This window comes from Rhineura floridana, chromosome 15 (assembly GCF_030035675.1).
Source record: "Rhineura floridana isolate rRhiFlo1 chromosome 15, rRhiFlo1.hap2, whole genome shotgun sequence".
NCBI classification, from domain to species: domain Eukaryota; kingdom Metazoa; phylum Chordata; class Lepidosauria; order Squamata; family Rhineuridae; genus Rhineura; species Rhineura floridana.
In genome coordinates, this window is record NC_084494.1 from 16,378,260 (window position 1) to 16,393,729 (window position 15,470).

The 15,470-nt window shown below is 42.8% G+C and overlaps 1 protein-coding gene across 5 annotated transcripts in view; it reads left to right on the forward strand.

Annotated features, from left to right (window-relative positions):
• The first annotated feature begins 3,232 nt into the window (after positions 1 to 3,232).
• ZDHHC18 (zinc finger DHHC-type palmitoyltransferase 18) overlaps positions 3,233 to 15,470 on the forward strand; it is a 62,161-nt gene continuing 49,923 nt past the window's right edge. The window contains exon 1 of one of the 5 annotated variants that reach the window (XM_061597921.1): positions 3,233 to 3,733. In XM_061597921.1, coding sequence (XP_061453905.1) covers positions 3,483 to 3,733 — 251 coding nt within the window. In that variant the 5' untranslated portion in view covers positions 3,233 to 3,482. The remainder of the gene's footprint in view (positions 3,734 to 15,470) is intronic. The other 4 variants (XM_061597922.1, XM_061597924.1, XM_061597923.1 and 1 more) reach the window with 4 other exon arrangements.

Genomic DNA, 15,470 nt, shown 5'->3' on the forward strand with positions numbered 1-15,470 from the left:
TAGCCCAGAGGAATCTATGCATATAAATTAGTATATGCAAATTTGTGTGCCCTGAGTACTTTAAGCACCTATTAGTGCCCCTCTGCTACTACAAGATGTAGTGATTAGACACGTTCATGGAGACTGAGGCTGTCAATGGCTTCTAGTTGTAATAGGTATGTATAACTTCCAGTATTGGAGGTATGCGTCTGAGTAGCAGTTGCTGGAGATCACCAGTGAGAGTGGTGTTGTGCTCATGTCTTGCTTATGGACTTCCCACAGGCATCTGGTCAGCCACTGTGAACAGACCGCTGGTCTAGATGGACCTTTGATTCAGCAGGGTTCTTATGTTTTTACTTTGTTTTTAAAATCATAATAAGAAATGTAATAAACATTATGGAAACAGAGCGCTTGGGAGCCTTTCATCAATGAACCACTCTTTGTTTAGCAATAGGCCACTGCAGAATCAGTATTACAGAATACTGATAAATACAGATTAGCCTTTTGCCACCCTTGAATTTGAATAAGGCAAGGTGAGTGACTAAAAGGAAACAAATCTGAATTATGTGGCCTTTCAACATTTCCCCTGGGGATGAAAAAGCACCTTTATGTCATTCTGAAGCTTATTTGTGCATGAAGGTATAAATGTTTCTAATTTGATTCAGCCAAAAAGAACCATTTTTAAATCATGCATGCTTTCTGGTTAATGATGTTTTTTAACTCTACTGATTTAAGGAAAAAACTGTTTAGACCTCATCTGTGAAAATACCCTAAATTCTTGGTGTCCAACATGGTCGCCACATACCACATGTGGCAAAATGACTGTTGGTCTGTGGCGATTGGTGCTTCTACCATCTATTTTTTAAAATAATTTTAAAAATAAAATCCTTTTATACATGTACTAGTTCAAAAAAAATGTCCACCCTTCACAATCATAGATTCTTCCTTAGACCTTATAGACCTTACATGCTGCAGAATGCACTTTGACATCTACAATTCTCAACGATCTCAAGAGCTTGTGAGGTTTCTTTGAAAAGGCACCTTTTTGAGATGGATGTGATTTTACTTCAAAGCACTCAGCATTTGAAAGATGATTCAGTTGTTACAATGTGGACTTGTATTTTAAATTGAAATAAGTTTGCAGTTCTAAACACATTTTGAAAATGGTTTCAATTTTTGGTTCAACATGGCTTTGCAAGTCAAGTTTTTCTGCAGTAAAAATGGTGAAATAAAAATTTAGCTTGCAGATATTGGATGAAAACTTTGATGTAGAGTTGAGATGTAGTCTAACTGATTTTATGCCTGATTCCCCTGCACTAGTTAATGAAAAGATGTCAGATTTCTCACTAGTGCTATCAAATAATTAAAAAACTTATTGTGTATTTGTCTACTCTCCAAAAGGTTGTTTTTTTCCAGTCATGTGGCAAAAATGTTAACGTATTCCCCACAATTTTGACAAGTATGACAAAACTGTTGGGCAACACTGCTGCCCGAAATGATTAAAGCGGCATGCAGGAAAGTATTCATGAGTTACAGATGGGGAGTAGGAATTGCAGCATGGATAGCATTCTCACCCAGCCAGAATTTTGTGACCAGAATTTCAGTAGCTGCCAGACTGGGCAGAAAAAAATCCTATGTATCTGCTGTCATAGTACGTGCTTGCACACAAAAGCACTGCATTGGAATGTTGGCTGAATTTGTAGGGTAATATGCTGCAAAATCTAAGCATTGGAGAAGAGTAGTAGCTGAGTGATAGAGCAACTCCTATGCATGCAGAAAGTCCCAGGTTGCATCTACAGGTACGGCTGACAAAGATTTCTATTTGAAACCCTGGAGAGCCGTTCCCAGTCAAGTGTAGACAATAGTGACCAAAATGGGCCATTGGTCTGACTAAATATAAGGCACCTTCCTAGGCTGTGAAAGCAAAAAAAGGTGCACACTGTAGTCTTACCTGGAGCCCCACCTCTTAATAAGACGATCATGATGCTATTTTACTGGATGCAAGGCCAACCAGCAAGACCTAGTGTACAGCTCCAGTCTCTCCTAAGTAGTGAGCGCCTGCCACCTCACCCCCAGGCAAGGCCACTTATCAAGCTGTACCATGCCTATGGAGATACTGCACCCCTAGGAAGGCAAACTGAGAGTGAGGTTCACGGTTTTCATCACATGCTCAGTCAGTCTCTGTACAAACAAGAAGGCCTTTGAGGCCTACTCTACCATTAGTGCATGCTGGTTCTCCAGGTTGATACATAATGTGAGAATGCTTAAAAGTGAAGACTGTCCATGGCCTACTCCTGGATACTTACTATTGACCCAACCACCTGGTTTCCTTTCTCCCCCCAGCCCTCCCCCTCCAAAACCCACAAAGTATTCTGCGACATGATCTGTTCTTATTGGGTTCCCAGTTAGGGATTTATTTTGAAAAATGTTTTGTACTTTTACAAACTTTGGGATTCTTCTAACCTTGCCGCAGTCTCCCTCTTGTGCAAGGATGGTGCTGTTTTGGCTATCTACGAATCCACACTTAGCTCTGAACTGTGAGAAATCATTGGAATTATGTGTGATAGTTAATGGAACCACCACCTTCAGAGAATTGAGTATGGGATGCTCCTGGGCTGATGCAACAGAGCAGCCTTGTTGCCCTCATGCCCTTCTTGTGAGCTGCCCAGAAGCTCCTTGGTTGTTTTGTGGGAAGCAGCGTGCTAGACTATGGGGATCTTTGTTTTGATCCAGCTGGGCTGCTCTTATGTATTTGTGCAATTAAATATTACATTTGCATTGTATATGTGGAGGTGAGGGGGTGAGGAAAGGTTTTCCATCAGAAGCGCGAATTATTATTATTATTATGAGGCTGGCCTTCTATTCCCTTCACCAAAGGAATCACACTCTGCCCATGATCAGAGGCATTATTCACGGAATTCAGTAGTTCTTGACGCTTTTATTATTGTTTTTAATGTTTTTGGTTTTAACTTTTTATTGGTTTTTAAATTTTATTGTGTCTGGTAAGCCGCCTTGTGCAGCTTATACTTTAATAACATTCGACATAAAAGGCAGCAGGAAGCTTTGAACCCATTCCCGTGCACGCTTCTCTGGAAGCAAAGCCCAGGGAAGGCCCCGCAGGGACTCGAATTTCCCTGCAAAGGAGTTTTAAGTATATAAATAAGACGGTGGGTGAGGGGAGACTGGCACGCCGGGACGAAACTTGAGGGAGCTGCCTGAGGTAATTAAGACGGAGAGGTTCAGCGAGACCAAGCGGCTGCAGTGCGGACTCCCAGCCGGCCGGCGTGAGGGGGGCGCTGCGGCGGGAGGCCTCGGCGGATAGGGGGTGTGCCAGTGCCCGCCGGTCATCCTATTCTCCCACCTCCGCCGCCGAGGGCGGGGCGACTGAGCCGCCGAGTGAGTCTCTCTTTTTCTGCCTGCCGGGCGGTCCTGGCTTTGCCAGAGGCCGCCGCCGCCGGCCAGCCGGTACCGCCATCACCACAGCCACCACCACCGTCCTCATTATGAAGGAATGCGAGTACCGGCAGATCCCGCCGGGCACCCCGGCTGCGCCTCCCTCCTCGGAACCGCCGGCAACTTCTTCCGTGGTGGCCACCACGACTCCGGCGCAGCAGCCCCGCCGCAAATGGGAGGTCTTCCCCGGGCGCAACCGCTTCTACTGCGGCGGCCGCTTCATGCTGGCGCGGAACAGCGGCGTCTTCTTCCTCACGCTCGGCCTCATCGTGGTCACCAGCGGCCTCTTCTTCGCCTTCGAGTGAGTGAGTGAAGGAGCGAACCCCGGGCGGCGGGATAGGCACACACGCACCGCCCCTCCTTTATTTTTGTCTTTTATTTACTTGCAGAATAGTTACATCGCTTTTCAACCCCAAGGGGGCTTACGGAGAGCTGCTTCATATTCACCTGATGATAGTTGTGAACAGCCACCGTTGGGTTAAAACGACGGCCAGCAAATTGCACAGCAAGTTCCAGAGAGGGAGCCTTGCTGGTGTGTCGGAGCAAATAATAAAGAGAGCCTTGTGGCTACTGAAAGGCTGAACAGATGTGGCATGCAATCCTGTGCATGCTTACTAGAAGGGCCCACTATGTTCAGTGGGTGCTTACTCGCACACAAGTGATTATAAGATTGTGGCCTTGTGGCATAAAGTTTTGTGTGGACTAGAGCCCACTTCAGGCTAGCATCCAGTGTGCCTCCAGATGTTGTTGGACCACAATTCCCATCAGCCTCAGTTAGCATTGCTAATGGTCAGGAAGATGGGAGTTGTAGTCCAACATCATCTGGAGGCACACTGGTTGGGAAAGGCTGATTGAAGTTTGGGGTGTGTATGTGTACTTACAATTTGTAGTTATGACCCATCCTATAACAGTGTTCTCTGAACAATGAACAAATATGCCACAATAAATCAATGTTTAAGGTGCTGCAGTACTTTATTTTGTGTGGCAGCATAGCGTCAAAGCTTAAAATGACAGGCAAGTTCATCAGAAAAGGCATAATAAAGTAAGGAGGTATTTTACTCTCTCTTTGATCAACTGATTGATTGCAGTTATATCCCACCTTTTTTCCAAGGAGTTCAAAGTGGTGTACATAGTTCTCCGCCACCTCATTTAATCCCCACAACAACCCTGCGAAATAGGTGAGGCTGAGAGGCAGCGTCTGGCCCAAGATCACCCAGTGAGCTTCATGGCTGAGTGGGGATTTAAACCATGGTCTCCCAGGTCCTAGTCCAACATTCTAACTGCTACTCCACACTGGCTCTCATTTGAAAGGAAGGAAGGGAATGTGCTCACCTTTGACCTCAAGAGGAACAGAATTTTAGGATTTGGAGGCCACTGCTGTAAAGGGACTGCTTCTGGCTGAGCACTAAATATTTTTCTTTATTGCATTTGTTTTATTCCCACCCTCCAAAGAGCTCTGGGCAGCTTCTCCCTAAGAGTTTATTTTTGTAACAACCTTGTGAGATATATTAGATATGAAAAAAATAATTGATCCATGATCATCCTGGAAACATCATGGTTGGACAGGGATTTGAACACAGGTCTCCCATTTAATCCAACACTCTATCCACTGTACATACTGTCTGTCTTCATTTTGTCTTGGCCCCTCAACCCCATCTTGTTTAAGACTGATGCTCTCAGGCTAATATTAGTTAATTGTAATAACTGAATAGAACCTTCCTGTTCTAGGTAAATATTCCTATGAATAAAGATAAACCAATAGGTTGCTTTCGTGCTCTGTTTGTTACCCCTCCTGTGGAAAAAAAGGATGTTTGACTTAAATGAGCAAGTGGAAAAGTTAAAATGTTAGAACTGAATATGGGCTTTCAAAAGGCATTTCATAAGGAGAAAGACAGGTTATTTCAGAACCTCAAAAACAATTTGGGGGGGATAAGGAAAAAATAGAAAAGAACCTAGCTTTTGTGGCCAAATCTGATAACAATGTAAGGAAGAACAACTGTAACTGTAAAAGGGGTTCCTGAGAATGTGCCAGATGATATGCAATCATATGTATATAGATTAATTTGTTAGCATTTGGTGTAGAAACTGAAGAAGTTAGTTTTTCTGGATTCAGTTTATAGAATAAATTTACTTGCAGCTAAGAAAGTAATAGACATGGTGACTTAACGACCGAATGTGGAAGTTTTATTTTTAAACTATTAATAAATTAATTTAGTATGAGAAGATAGTTCTAGGATTTAGATTCAGAGGCACAAGTATTTTACTAATTTAAAGCTTGGAACAAAGGCGAAAAGAAAAAATTTAGAGAAATAACAGGAGAATTAAGGCAACTCCATATTGAGTGCAAGTTGGAATTTAGGGTGCAATCTTCCATGATAACATAAGGGAAATGATTAATATTATTGGTTGATTAAACAGGGAGAAAATTAAGACGTTATCTTTGCGGATGTCAAAAAGGCATATGATAGGGTTGAATGAGATAGTTTGAGGTTGACAGTAAATAATTTTGCATTTGGACCAAATGTTCAGTGGGTTAATTTAATGTATACAAAGCAAAAGGCTGTACTTATGATAATTGGAGTAGTTTCCCATTGTGTTAGGTTATTTAGAGAACTAGGTGAAGATTCCTTTTATCCCTTTAGTTGTTTAACTTATATCTAGAACAATTGGCAACAGCAATCAAGGAAAGCCAGATTCAAACTATCATGAAGCTAAAAGAAGTTCATTTGCAGTTCTTATAGCTCTTTATCAACTGGAAATTTTACAGATATATTTTACCATTGTTGGTGGCAACATTAACAAATGGAGAGATTTTGGAAACAAATTTTAGTAGCAATAAACAAAATTCTTAATGAGAAACTCTCTCTTCACCCTAAGGTATTCTTGTTAATGTTTGTTAAAGAAACAGGAAACAGGATAAACAAACTCTCTTTCAGATAATTCTGGCAGTTAGAATTGTTTAAGTAATACAGTGGAAAACAAATCTGATTCCTAAACTTGGAGAATGGTACAATAAATTATGTGATATGACAATTTTGTTTAAATTAAGTTGGACTATTTGAGGTAGCCAGGGAGTGCTTGTACAAGATTGGAATTGACTAAAACTATTCTGGAACAATAAATCACTATAATTGTTCATTCCTTCCCACTGTTATAAGAATATTCCCTAAAATAAATAAGTTGTATTTGTACCACAACCAGCTAATGTATCATCCACATTACGTAATATGAGGTCGTAAAATATATTTCAATTTGATGTTTGGAGTACCAAGTCGAAAATAGTAAAAGGAAAGAATGTAAGAATCTCTATATAGGACTGGGCTATCTTTTTTGTTTCCCTGGTTTGTCCTTGAAACATATTAGATAATCCTTTGAGTTCCCAAATGATGATATAATTGTATAGAAGTGTTTATTTTCTCTCGGCTCCCCTACCAAGAGATGAACTAATTGTTGACGTGTGTGCGTTGTTGCGTGAAACAGCATACATTACGTTGGAGTTAAGTTGAGCAAGAAACTTCTTCAGAGCATTAGATCATGTTAAGAGTCTTTATTAAGACATTATGGCCAAAGGCTTAAGCGTAAATACATGTAGAGTTTCTTCAGTCACCCCCCTTCTGGTACATCTCTCTCCAAAGGTAAACACAGAAGAGAACCTCTCAGTTCAGAGGCAATACACAGAAGACTCAGCTTAACACAGATAGCTGCTAGAACTTTTCCCAGTTTATCTTGATGGCTACCATAGCAACGGCCTTGGCAGTCCGTTCCCAGACTGGGCAAAGACATAACTCCCCCTAGTTACAGTTCTTCAGACTTGATGGAAAACAGACTCAGTGACAGTGCGGTTCAATAGTCAACAATCCCCCCTTTTTCTCATCATGTCTGTAACTCATTACAACAATAACAACAATACATTTCTCCAATACATCTTGCAATACAACTTACATTTCAGTACAGTTCAAAACATCTCTGTACATTTAGCTAGAACTTTATTCAACCAAACTATGGCTCATTCCAAGCCTTGTCACCAGTTTGCCAAATTTCTCCTCACACAAAGGCTTGGTTATTATGTCAGCCACCATGTTGTTAGTGTCACAAAATGTCAGGTTAACGAACCCCTGCTGCACACAATCCCTTACGTGAAAGTATCTGACACTAATATGTTTTGTTCTTTTGGTATGAGCTTCTGATGTGGCTATCTTGATGCAGGTCTGATTGTCTTCATATACAGTAATCGGAAATTGCATATCAATGCCTATCTCCTGCATGAGCATTGCGAACCATTGTAGCTCATTACAGGCCTGTGATAGAGCCACATACTCTGCTTCTGCACTTGAGGTTGCCACCACATTTTGTTTCTTGCTGCTCCAGTCAATGCATGACCCGTGCCACATCACAACTATGCCAGAGGTTGACTTACGACTGCTCAGCTCCCCTGCATGATCTGCATCCACAAAACTTTCAAGACCTCCTGTCTTTGCTCCTGACAAAACCAGACTCTTTGTCTTCGTGCCTTTCAGATAACACACTATCCTTTCAATCCCTTGCCAGTCAGCCTCTGAAGGATGCTCTACCTTCCGGCTTAAAATGCTGACTGCATTACATATGTCTGGGCGGGACACCTTCACCAAATATTGCAGTTTCCCTATTATGCGCCTGTACTTCTCAGGTTCTGTACAAGGTGTCTCCTGCACATTCTGTTGGAAAGCCACAACCATTGGAGTCTTCACAACATTGCATTCTGTCATGTTGCATTCTTCTGTGATCTGATTTATGTTACTTTCATGACTCAATGTTATGCTTCCGTCTTCTGCACGCACAATATCCATGCCTAAATAGTGTGTGACAGGCCCCAAATTCTTTGTGTCCACCTGCCTGCCCAGTTGCTCATTAAATTCTCGTTCCTCTTGCTGCTCATGATAAATATACATGATGTCATCAACGTAAACTGCACAGAACGTGGTTTTCATCCCCTGTCTCTTTATATACACACATGGATCTGCCTTGCATCTTTGGAATCCCATTCCATGCAACACTCTGTCCAATTTCTCATTCCAGCAGCGTGCACTTTGCCGCAGTCCATATATTGATTTATGCAGTTTACACACGAACCCTTCCTTTGACACAGAACCCGGAGGCAGTTCCATATATATCTCCTCTCTTAAATCACCATGTAGGAATGCCGTCCCTATATCGTAGTGATTTACACTCATGTTCTGCATCGCTGCCAGCTTCAGCAGCACACGAATGGACTCATGTTTCACAACCGGAGCGAAAACAGCATCATAATCTGTCCCATGCTGCTGGGTGAATCCCTTGGCAACCAAACGTGCCCTGTACCTCTGTACTTCCCCGGAACTTGCTTTCTTCTTCTTAAACACCCATCTGCAACCTATGGCCTTTTTTCCCATAGGTAAATTTACTAATGTCCACGTGCCATTCTGTTCCATGCATTTCAATTCTTCCTGCATGGCCTGTTGCCACTTATTTTTCTCTGCCTCAGGCATCAGCCTAATTTCATTAAATGAGGTTGGTTCCGCACATTCCACGTGCTTCATTTGAATGGTTAATGCCGACGGTGTCACAACAGCAGTCTGTTTACAGCCCTGACTGTCATTCTCTTTCCGCCCCATTAAACTCAAGGCATCAGCACACTTCACACCCACGGACATTCTAAACTGCCCCTGTGTCATGAACCCCTGGCAGACAACTTTGTCTCTTCTCTGCATAAAACATTTTCCTCTATCAAATGTTACACAATACCCAGAATTCACCAGTTTTTGAACTGATAAAATATTATGAGCCAATTCTGGAACAAACAAACATTCTGACATTATCCCAAGTTTATTAAATCTCACCAGTCCTCGGGCTTCCACCCGTTTCTGTGATCCATCCGCAAGTTGCACAAAATCCTGCACTTCTTCTGAAGCATAAAACAAACTTCTGTCTTTGATTAATATATGGCTTGCCCCGCTGTCAACAAGCCAGTCAATAGGTGCTAAAGTTTGTGGCTTCTGTTTACAAACAAAGTTCACACGTCCCTGCTTCAAGCCTCCGTCCCTGGAGTTGTGCTTGACTGCACAGTCCCGCTGGAGATGCCCACGAGCCCCACAGGCATAACAAGCCTTCAGCCTTTGATGCTTGTAATCCTGTTTGCTTTCGGCTGCCTCCTCCGGTTCGGCACTTTTCTCCTCCTTGCTTCTGACAGCTTCCATCAGCTCGGCTCTCTGCGCCTTCTGCCTCCGCTGCCATTCCTGGGACAAATCCTGCAACGCGTCCCACATCTGTTTGGCCGACGGCTCATCTCTCACACACATCAGTTGAGAATCCGATAGAGCCAAGATTATAAACGCCTGCGCCCTCTGATCTTTGCGCTTCCAGGCCGCGGTCAATACCGCTGGGGGTGGTCCATCAACAATGTCCCATAAATCCTCTGTTATCAGCAAAGCCCGCATCCTCGGCTTCCAGCTGCCATAATTCTTTTCCGTCAATCTTTCCATTGGCAAGCCTCCCCCAGACAGGTTTACAGCCATGTTGCTCACCTCTGTCTGGTACAATCAATCAAGCTGCCCTCTGGAACTCCGTCTGCCGTTCAGACCAGCAACTTACTCCCGTGTAATGCGCTGTGGATCTGGGCCCATAACCCTTGTTGACGTGTGTGCGTTGTTGCGTGAAACAGCATACATTACATTGGAGTTAAGTTGAGCAAGAAACTTCTTCAGAGCATTAGATCATGTTAAGAGTCTTTATTAAGACATTATGGCCAAAGGCTTAAGCGTAAATACATGTAGAGTTTCTTCAGTCACCCCCCTTCTGGTACATCTCTCTCCAAAGGTAAACACAGAAGAGAACCTCTCAGTTCAGAGGCAATACACAGAAGACTCAGCTTAACACAGATAGCTGCTAGAACTTTTCCCAGTTTATCTTGATGGCTACCATAGCAACGGCCTTGGCAGTCCGTTCCCAGACTGGGCAAAGACATAACTCCCCCTAGTTACAGTTTTTCAGACTTGATGGAAAACAGACTCAGTGACAGTGCGGTTCAATGGTCAACACTAATTGCTTCGTATCAAGTTGCTTTGATCCCCAAGGCAGTTTGCAACAGGTTATAGCAAAAGACAAGGTATAAGTCTTTAAAATAAATGTTTTATCTTTTTTTAAAAAAATAACAGAAAATAAACCTGTTGATCCAACCTATCAGTGACACTTGGGCTTTTCTTATATTCTTACTGCTTACACAGCCCTCTCCTGAAAATGCAGAAGTTTCATTTGGCGCCTCACTGCCCTGACAAGGGGTACATCTGTCAAGCACTCCTCCTGATCAAGAGTGGTTGATAGTTTTGCAACAAAATTGATCTCTTCAACTCCCTTTATCTCTCCCCACTACCCCCAGTTATTCAGCATTATCTGGTATCCCATTAAGGTCTCTCCTATCAGCCCAGGGGACCTTAAGACTTCTCCTTACCTCTTCGTTTTATTTGCCTTTCATCTTACCAAAAGCCCTGACGTTTCACTTCAGGAATGGGACTTGCCCAGCTCCCCCACCCCACTCAGGCAAGAGGCTTTGAAGAGGGGACGTCTTCCTTGTAAGCTTTAATTGTAAAAAAAAAAAAAGCAATCATAAGGACAGTGGTGTTAGGAATGCCAGAAAACTGGAGAGAGATCTTAATATCTTTTTCCTCCACCATCTCTATCAACCGCCTCCCCTCCCACCAAGGGATAAGTTAATTGCTTTGTATTGAATTGTAAACTGCCTTGGGATTCCTAACAATGGACCATAACAAAGGTGAAAGACAAGGTATAAATCATGAAAATAAACATTTTATTTATTTATTTATTTAATATCCCGCCCTTCCTCCCAGCAGGAGCCCATGTAAGGCTCTGGGGTTCCCTCCCACAGCCACTTAATGTTTTCACCATTGATTATCCTGGAATAATAAGTAAGGTGAAGAAAGTTGACTTGACTCATCAAGAGTGAGATCTGAAGTTGCAGTGACTTAATGGGTTGGTTATCTTTGAGCGAATGACAAAAAGCATTCAAAAAGCTAACTTCAGTCAAAAACATATGAGAGGCAGGTGCCCCTTAAATCTGCTCCAGAGCCGCGGTGGAAGTGCAAGTTTCTGTAGTGTTGTGTGTCTATAGTTTATTTTCGTTCCTAAGCAATGTTGTAAGTGGATAATTACAATGAGATGCTTGAAATACATTCTTCTAGATATTTTGGGCTGGATGTGATGTCTGGTGACAAAAAGGGCACTCTGTACATGCTGAGAGGTGCTGTCTTCTCCAGATGCCTAGAATAACAGCCTCATTTCATATGTGATTGAGAGGTCCAGGTTCCAGAAGCTGACACTGAAATTAATTCTGTGGTTTACTGTTGGCATCCTTTTTAGGTGATTCAAGCTCAGTTTGTTTGTTTTTAAACCCTAACAAATCTGTAACAGCGACTTCATTAACCTGAGCTTGAGGGCATGCTGTGTTTTCGTGGGTGAAAGAGGATCTGTAGAATGGGTAAGATGCATTGCAGTCTTCTTGCAGAATAAGTGGTATAATTTTTTAGGGGTAGAGAATGCAAACAGCCACTAGGAAATGCATGCATGAAATAGGTTGTTAATGCAAGTGAACCTTTGGCTGAGCCCTGACTAACTTCTGTTCTTTTGCTCATGTTCTAAACCACTTAGGGTCTGTGTCTGAGAGGAAATAAGATGTTCTGAAGCCATGTTAGCCTTGTAAAGGCAGGTGAAAATGAATCAGGTGTCTATGTGCCTATATCCTTTCGGCGCCAGGTTAAAACTTCCCTCTTCTCCCAGGCATTTTAGTATTTTAGTATTTAGTATTTTAATATGTGTTTTTGTCTGTCTTAAAAATGTTTACAATTTTGAAATTTGGATGTAGTTTTAAAATTGTTTAAATATGTGTTTTAATTGTAGATGGAAGTTTTAGTTTGTACACCGCCCAGAGAGCTTCGGCTATGGGGCGGTATAGAAATTTAATAAAATAAAAATAAAATAAATAAATATATGTGCATGTTTAGCACTAGGCTGAAGTGTAGAATTGGGGCCATTTTCCAAGATTCATCAGCCACATGGAGGCCACTTGCAACCTGTCTCCATTGCTCCATTGAGCGTGCACAAGCTTCTGTCTTACCTGGTCTGTCTTCCATTCTACTAAAATTTTGGCAGCAGTGTGGGGACTATTCAGCTGTCATGCATAGGCATATTTCAGCAACCTCTGTATTAGCCTTGTAAATAAACCCACCAAAGTGTCTAGGCTGTTTGAGGGCTGGCAGAGATAGATGGAGAGCTCTGGTCTGGGTGTGGAGGAGAGAGCTTCTTCCCTCCTCTGCCAACCCTTTTGGTTTCTGCGCTGGATGACAGGAGGGACAGAACACTCCATATCTCCCCACCCTCGCCAGCCTGCTGCTGCTGCTGACTGTTTGCATGCAATTCTTTGTTGCCTATGACTTACAGGCGAGTGCTTAAACACAAGTCTGCTATATCATGCGAAGCAGCTCTGAATCTCTGTCTAACATGCAATTAAGACCTCTCTGTTAGACATTAGTGACTACATGCTTCCCAGGGATGAGGTTGGGGCAACACCCACTATGCCAGCTTCACATTCTGGTATTTTGTCAATATGGGTGTTTAGCTGTCCTCTTAAAGCCTCAGTTAAGAGGGATCACATCTTTTGTTATGAACACCCTGTCTGACTGGTGGGCTGCTTCTGCCCACCGGGATTAATGCTGCTGTGGGAAAATAAAGAGTGATGTTGGAATCAGGAATGAATGTGAAGGGCTTATTGTGTGTGTCCCTTTGCCCTTGCTTGCACAAAGAGAAAATCGGGACAGCTGCAGCAGATGATACTGGTGTGGCTTCACAACTGAACTTGGGAGATGCAGCAGATTCCTCTAATCCTCTCATGAGTGGGTATCTGGAAGTATTTAGACAGCTTTTGTTTATGTGTTGGAGTCTGTGATTAGTGCTTATAACAGAAAAAATATCTTGCCTGGGGGGTTGGGGGAAGTGGTGTTCTGCAGTTTCCTTGTATAAACGGCTGCATTCCCCAGAGTGCTGGTCTTGTCTAAAGCCTCAGCTTGGGTGTCCAACTCTCCTTGTATTTGGTGATTTATTCTTGGATTTTTAGCAGCCTCGCCCTATAATTCAGTGCTTGCAGTTGGAAAAGTGGACTCATAAGCTCTGTGTTCACTACTGCAAAACTGTTTGTCAGTTTTATATGTTTAAGCAGCCCATGTGGCCTGCACTATAGATGGATTTAGGCACTGGCATGGGTGATTGTGGTGTATGTCTCATTATATACAGTAATACTAACCCCATGCTATCTTGTACCACACCCCAACTGTAACCTTTCTCTGCTTTGTACATAAACTGACTCCTTGGGCGGGCAGCCACAGTAGCTTGGCTTCCTGTTAATCTCCATCCAGTTATTTGCATACACAAAAGTTCTTAAAGCATCTTCAGCTCCGACTTTATGTTCTCAGAGGCTGACTTTGCTTCAGATGACTTCTTAATGCTGTTTCTTATTTTATTTTGACATGACAGCCCCTAACTGGTTTCCTCTCTGGAATTCTCTTCCCCCCAATTCAAGAGTTAGATCAAAAGTTTATGTTAGTTTGAAAAGTGGAAGAGCGCCTTGCAGTAACTTGGGGCCCTGGCCTCTACTCACTTGTTGTCTAAGAGGAAGTGGCCACGCAGCTTCCCAGGTTGATGAAGGGCGCATTGGCATTTTTTTCAGTAGCGTGCATGACCCCTTTCTGCTCACTGCTCAGGAAAATCCACATTGCCTTTGCCTTGGCTGCAAGGGTAGCCTGCAGGCTGCTGGCTGGCAAAAGCATTTTGTGTTCTTTTCTATTGACTTCTGCTGTCAATACGTTGGGTTCAAAGCCTATTCCTTCATAATCCGTATAAATATATTATTACTGAGACATTCAATCTCAGGGTAATTTCAAGTTAGCCTTTGAAGCAGCCTTGTTTATGTAGATGAAATTAGGTATAGCTACTTGGTATAAATTCCACTGAAATCAGTAGGGTTAACAATAATGGTTTATTATAAATTGTTTCCTGCATGTGATAAAAATTTCAGAGGGAGAAGGGTCTGCACTGAATTTCCCCCACTGTCCAAGGTCACAAGGCTTTTAGCTGGCGGCTGCAGCTGTACTTTGAATAGTGGCTTGATGTGCGGATGCTAGGAGGTAGTGGTATTTATCTCCAAGCTGTGCAAAGTTCCCTCTGCTGATTTATGCAGACCGAATGCTGTTTAAAGTCACAGGATCAGACAAGGCCAATTTCCCCCCCTGGTCAGTTACAATCTTCTGCCACAAGCAGTCTTCCCTGCACCTTCCACAGCCTTGCCGTTATCTTTCTGCTGAACAATCCCATCCCTTGCAGATCTGTTTTTTACTGAAAAGAACAGAACAGAAATAGTATTAATTTCCCTCATGACATACAGCTCACTCCTACTTCTCAAATCAACCACCCACCCACCCTTCTCCTTTAAAAAAATAATACCATGGTTACCCTTGACAACTCGAGACCCAGCTATCCAGGTTCTCCATTGCTAATTTCCTTCTCTCTCAGATATGGTGACATGCTATTTGGTTATATACATGGTTTCTGACATTCAAATTTGGACCTGGCTTCCTTACATCAACCTAACAATTTCAGTAATCTGGCCACCCACTCTGGTGGACCACAGTATACCTTTGAGTAGATGCTGGAGGCATTGGAGCTGGAGGCACAGCAGCCCTCAGTTGAAGAGCAAGGAGGAAACTGCCGTGCTTCATCCAGATGATCGGAAATTGCTTTAGGGAGCAAAACATGTTCTACCCAATATATTAACTGTGCTTTCCAGCACAAAATGATTGGTTGGAAAGTGTGCTTTCGAACACAAAGTGAATGAGTGTGATCCAGAACAGTCGTGGCGTTGTCATGTCTCGCTGCAGTCACACTGGAAGTGGGTAGCATTTGACAAGTAATTTTATCTCATAATTCCTTGTCTCCTTCAGTTAAACATAATAATTATGGCC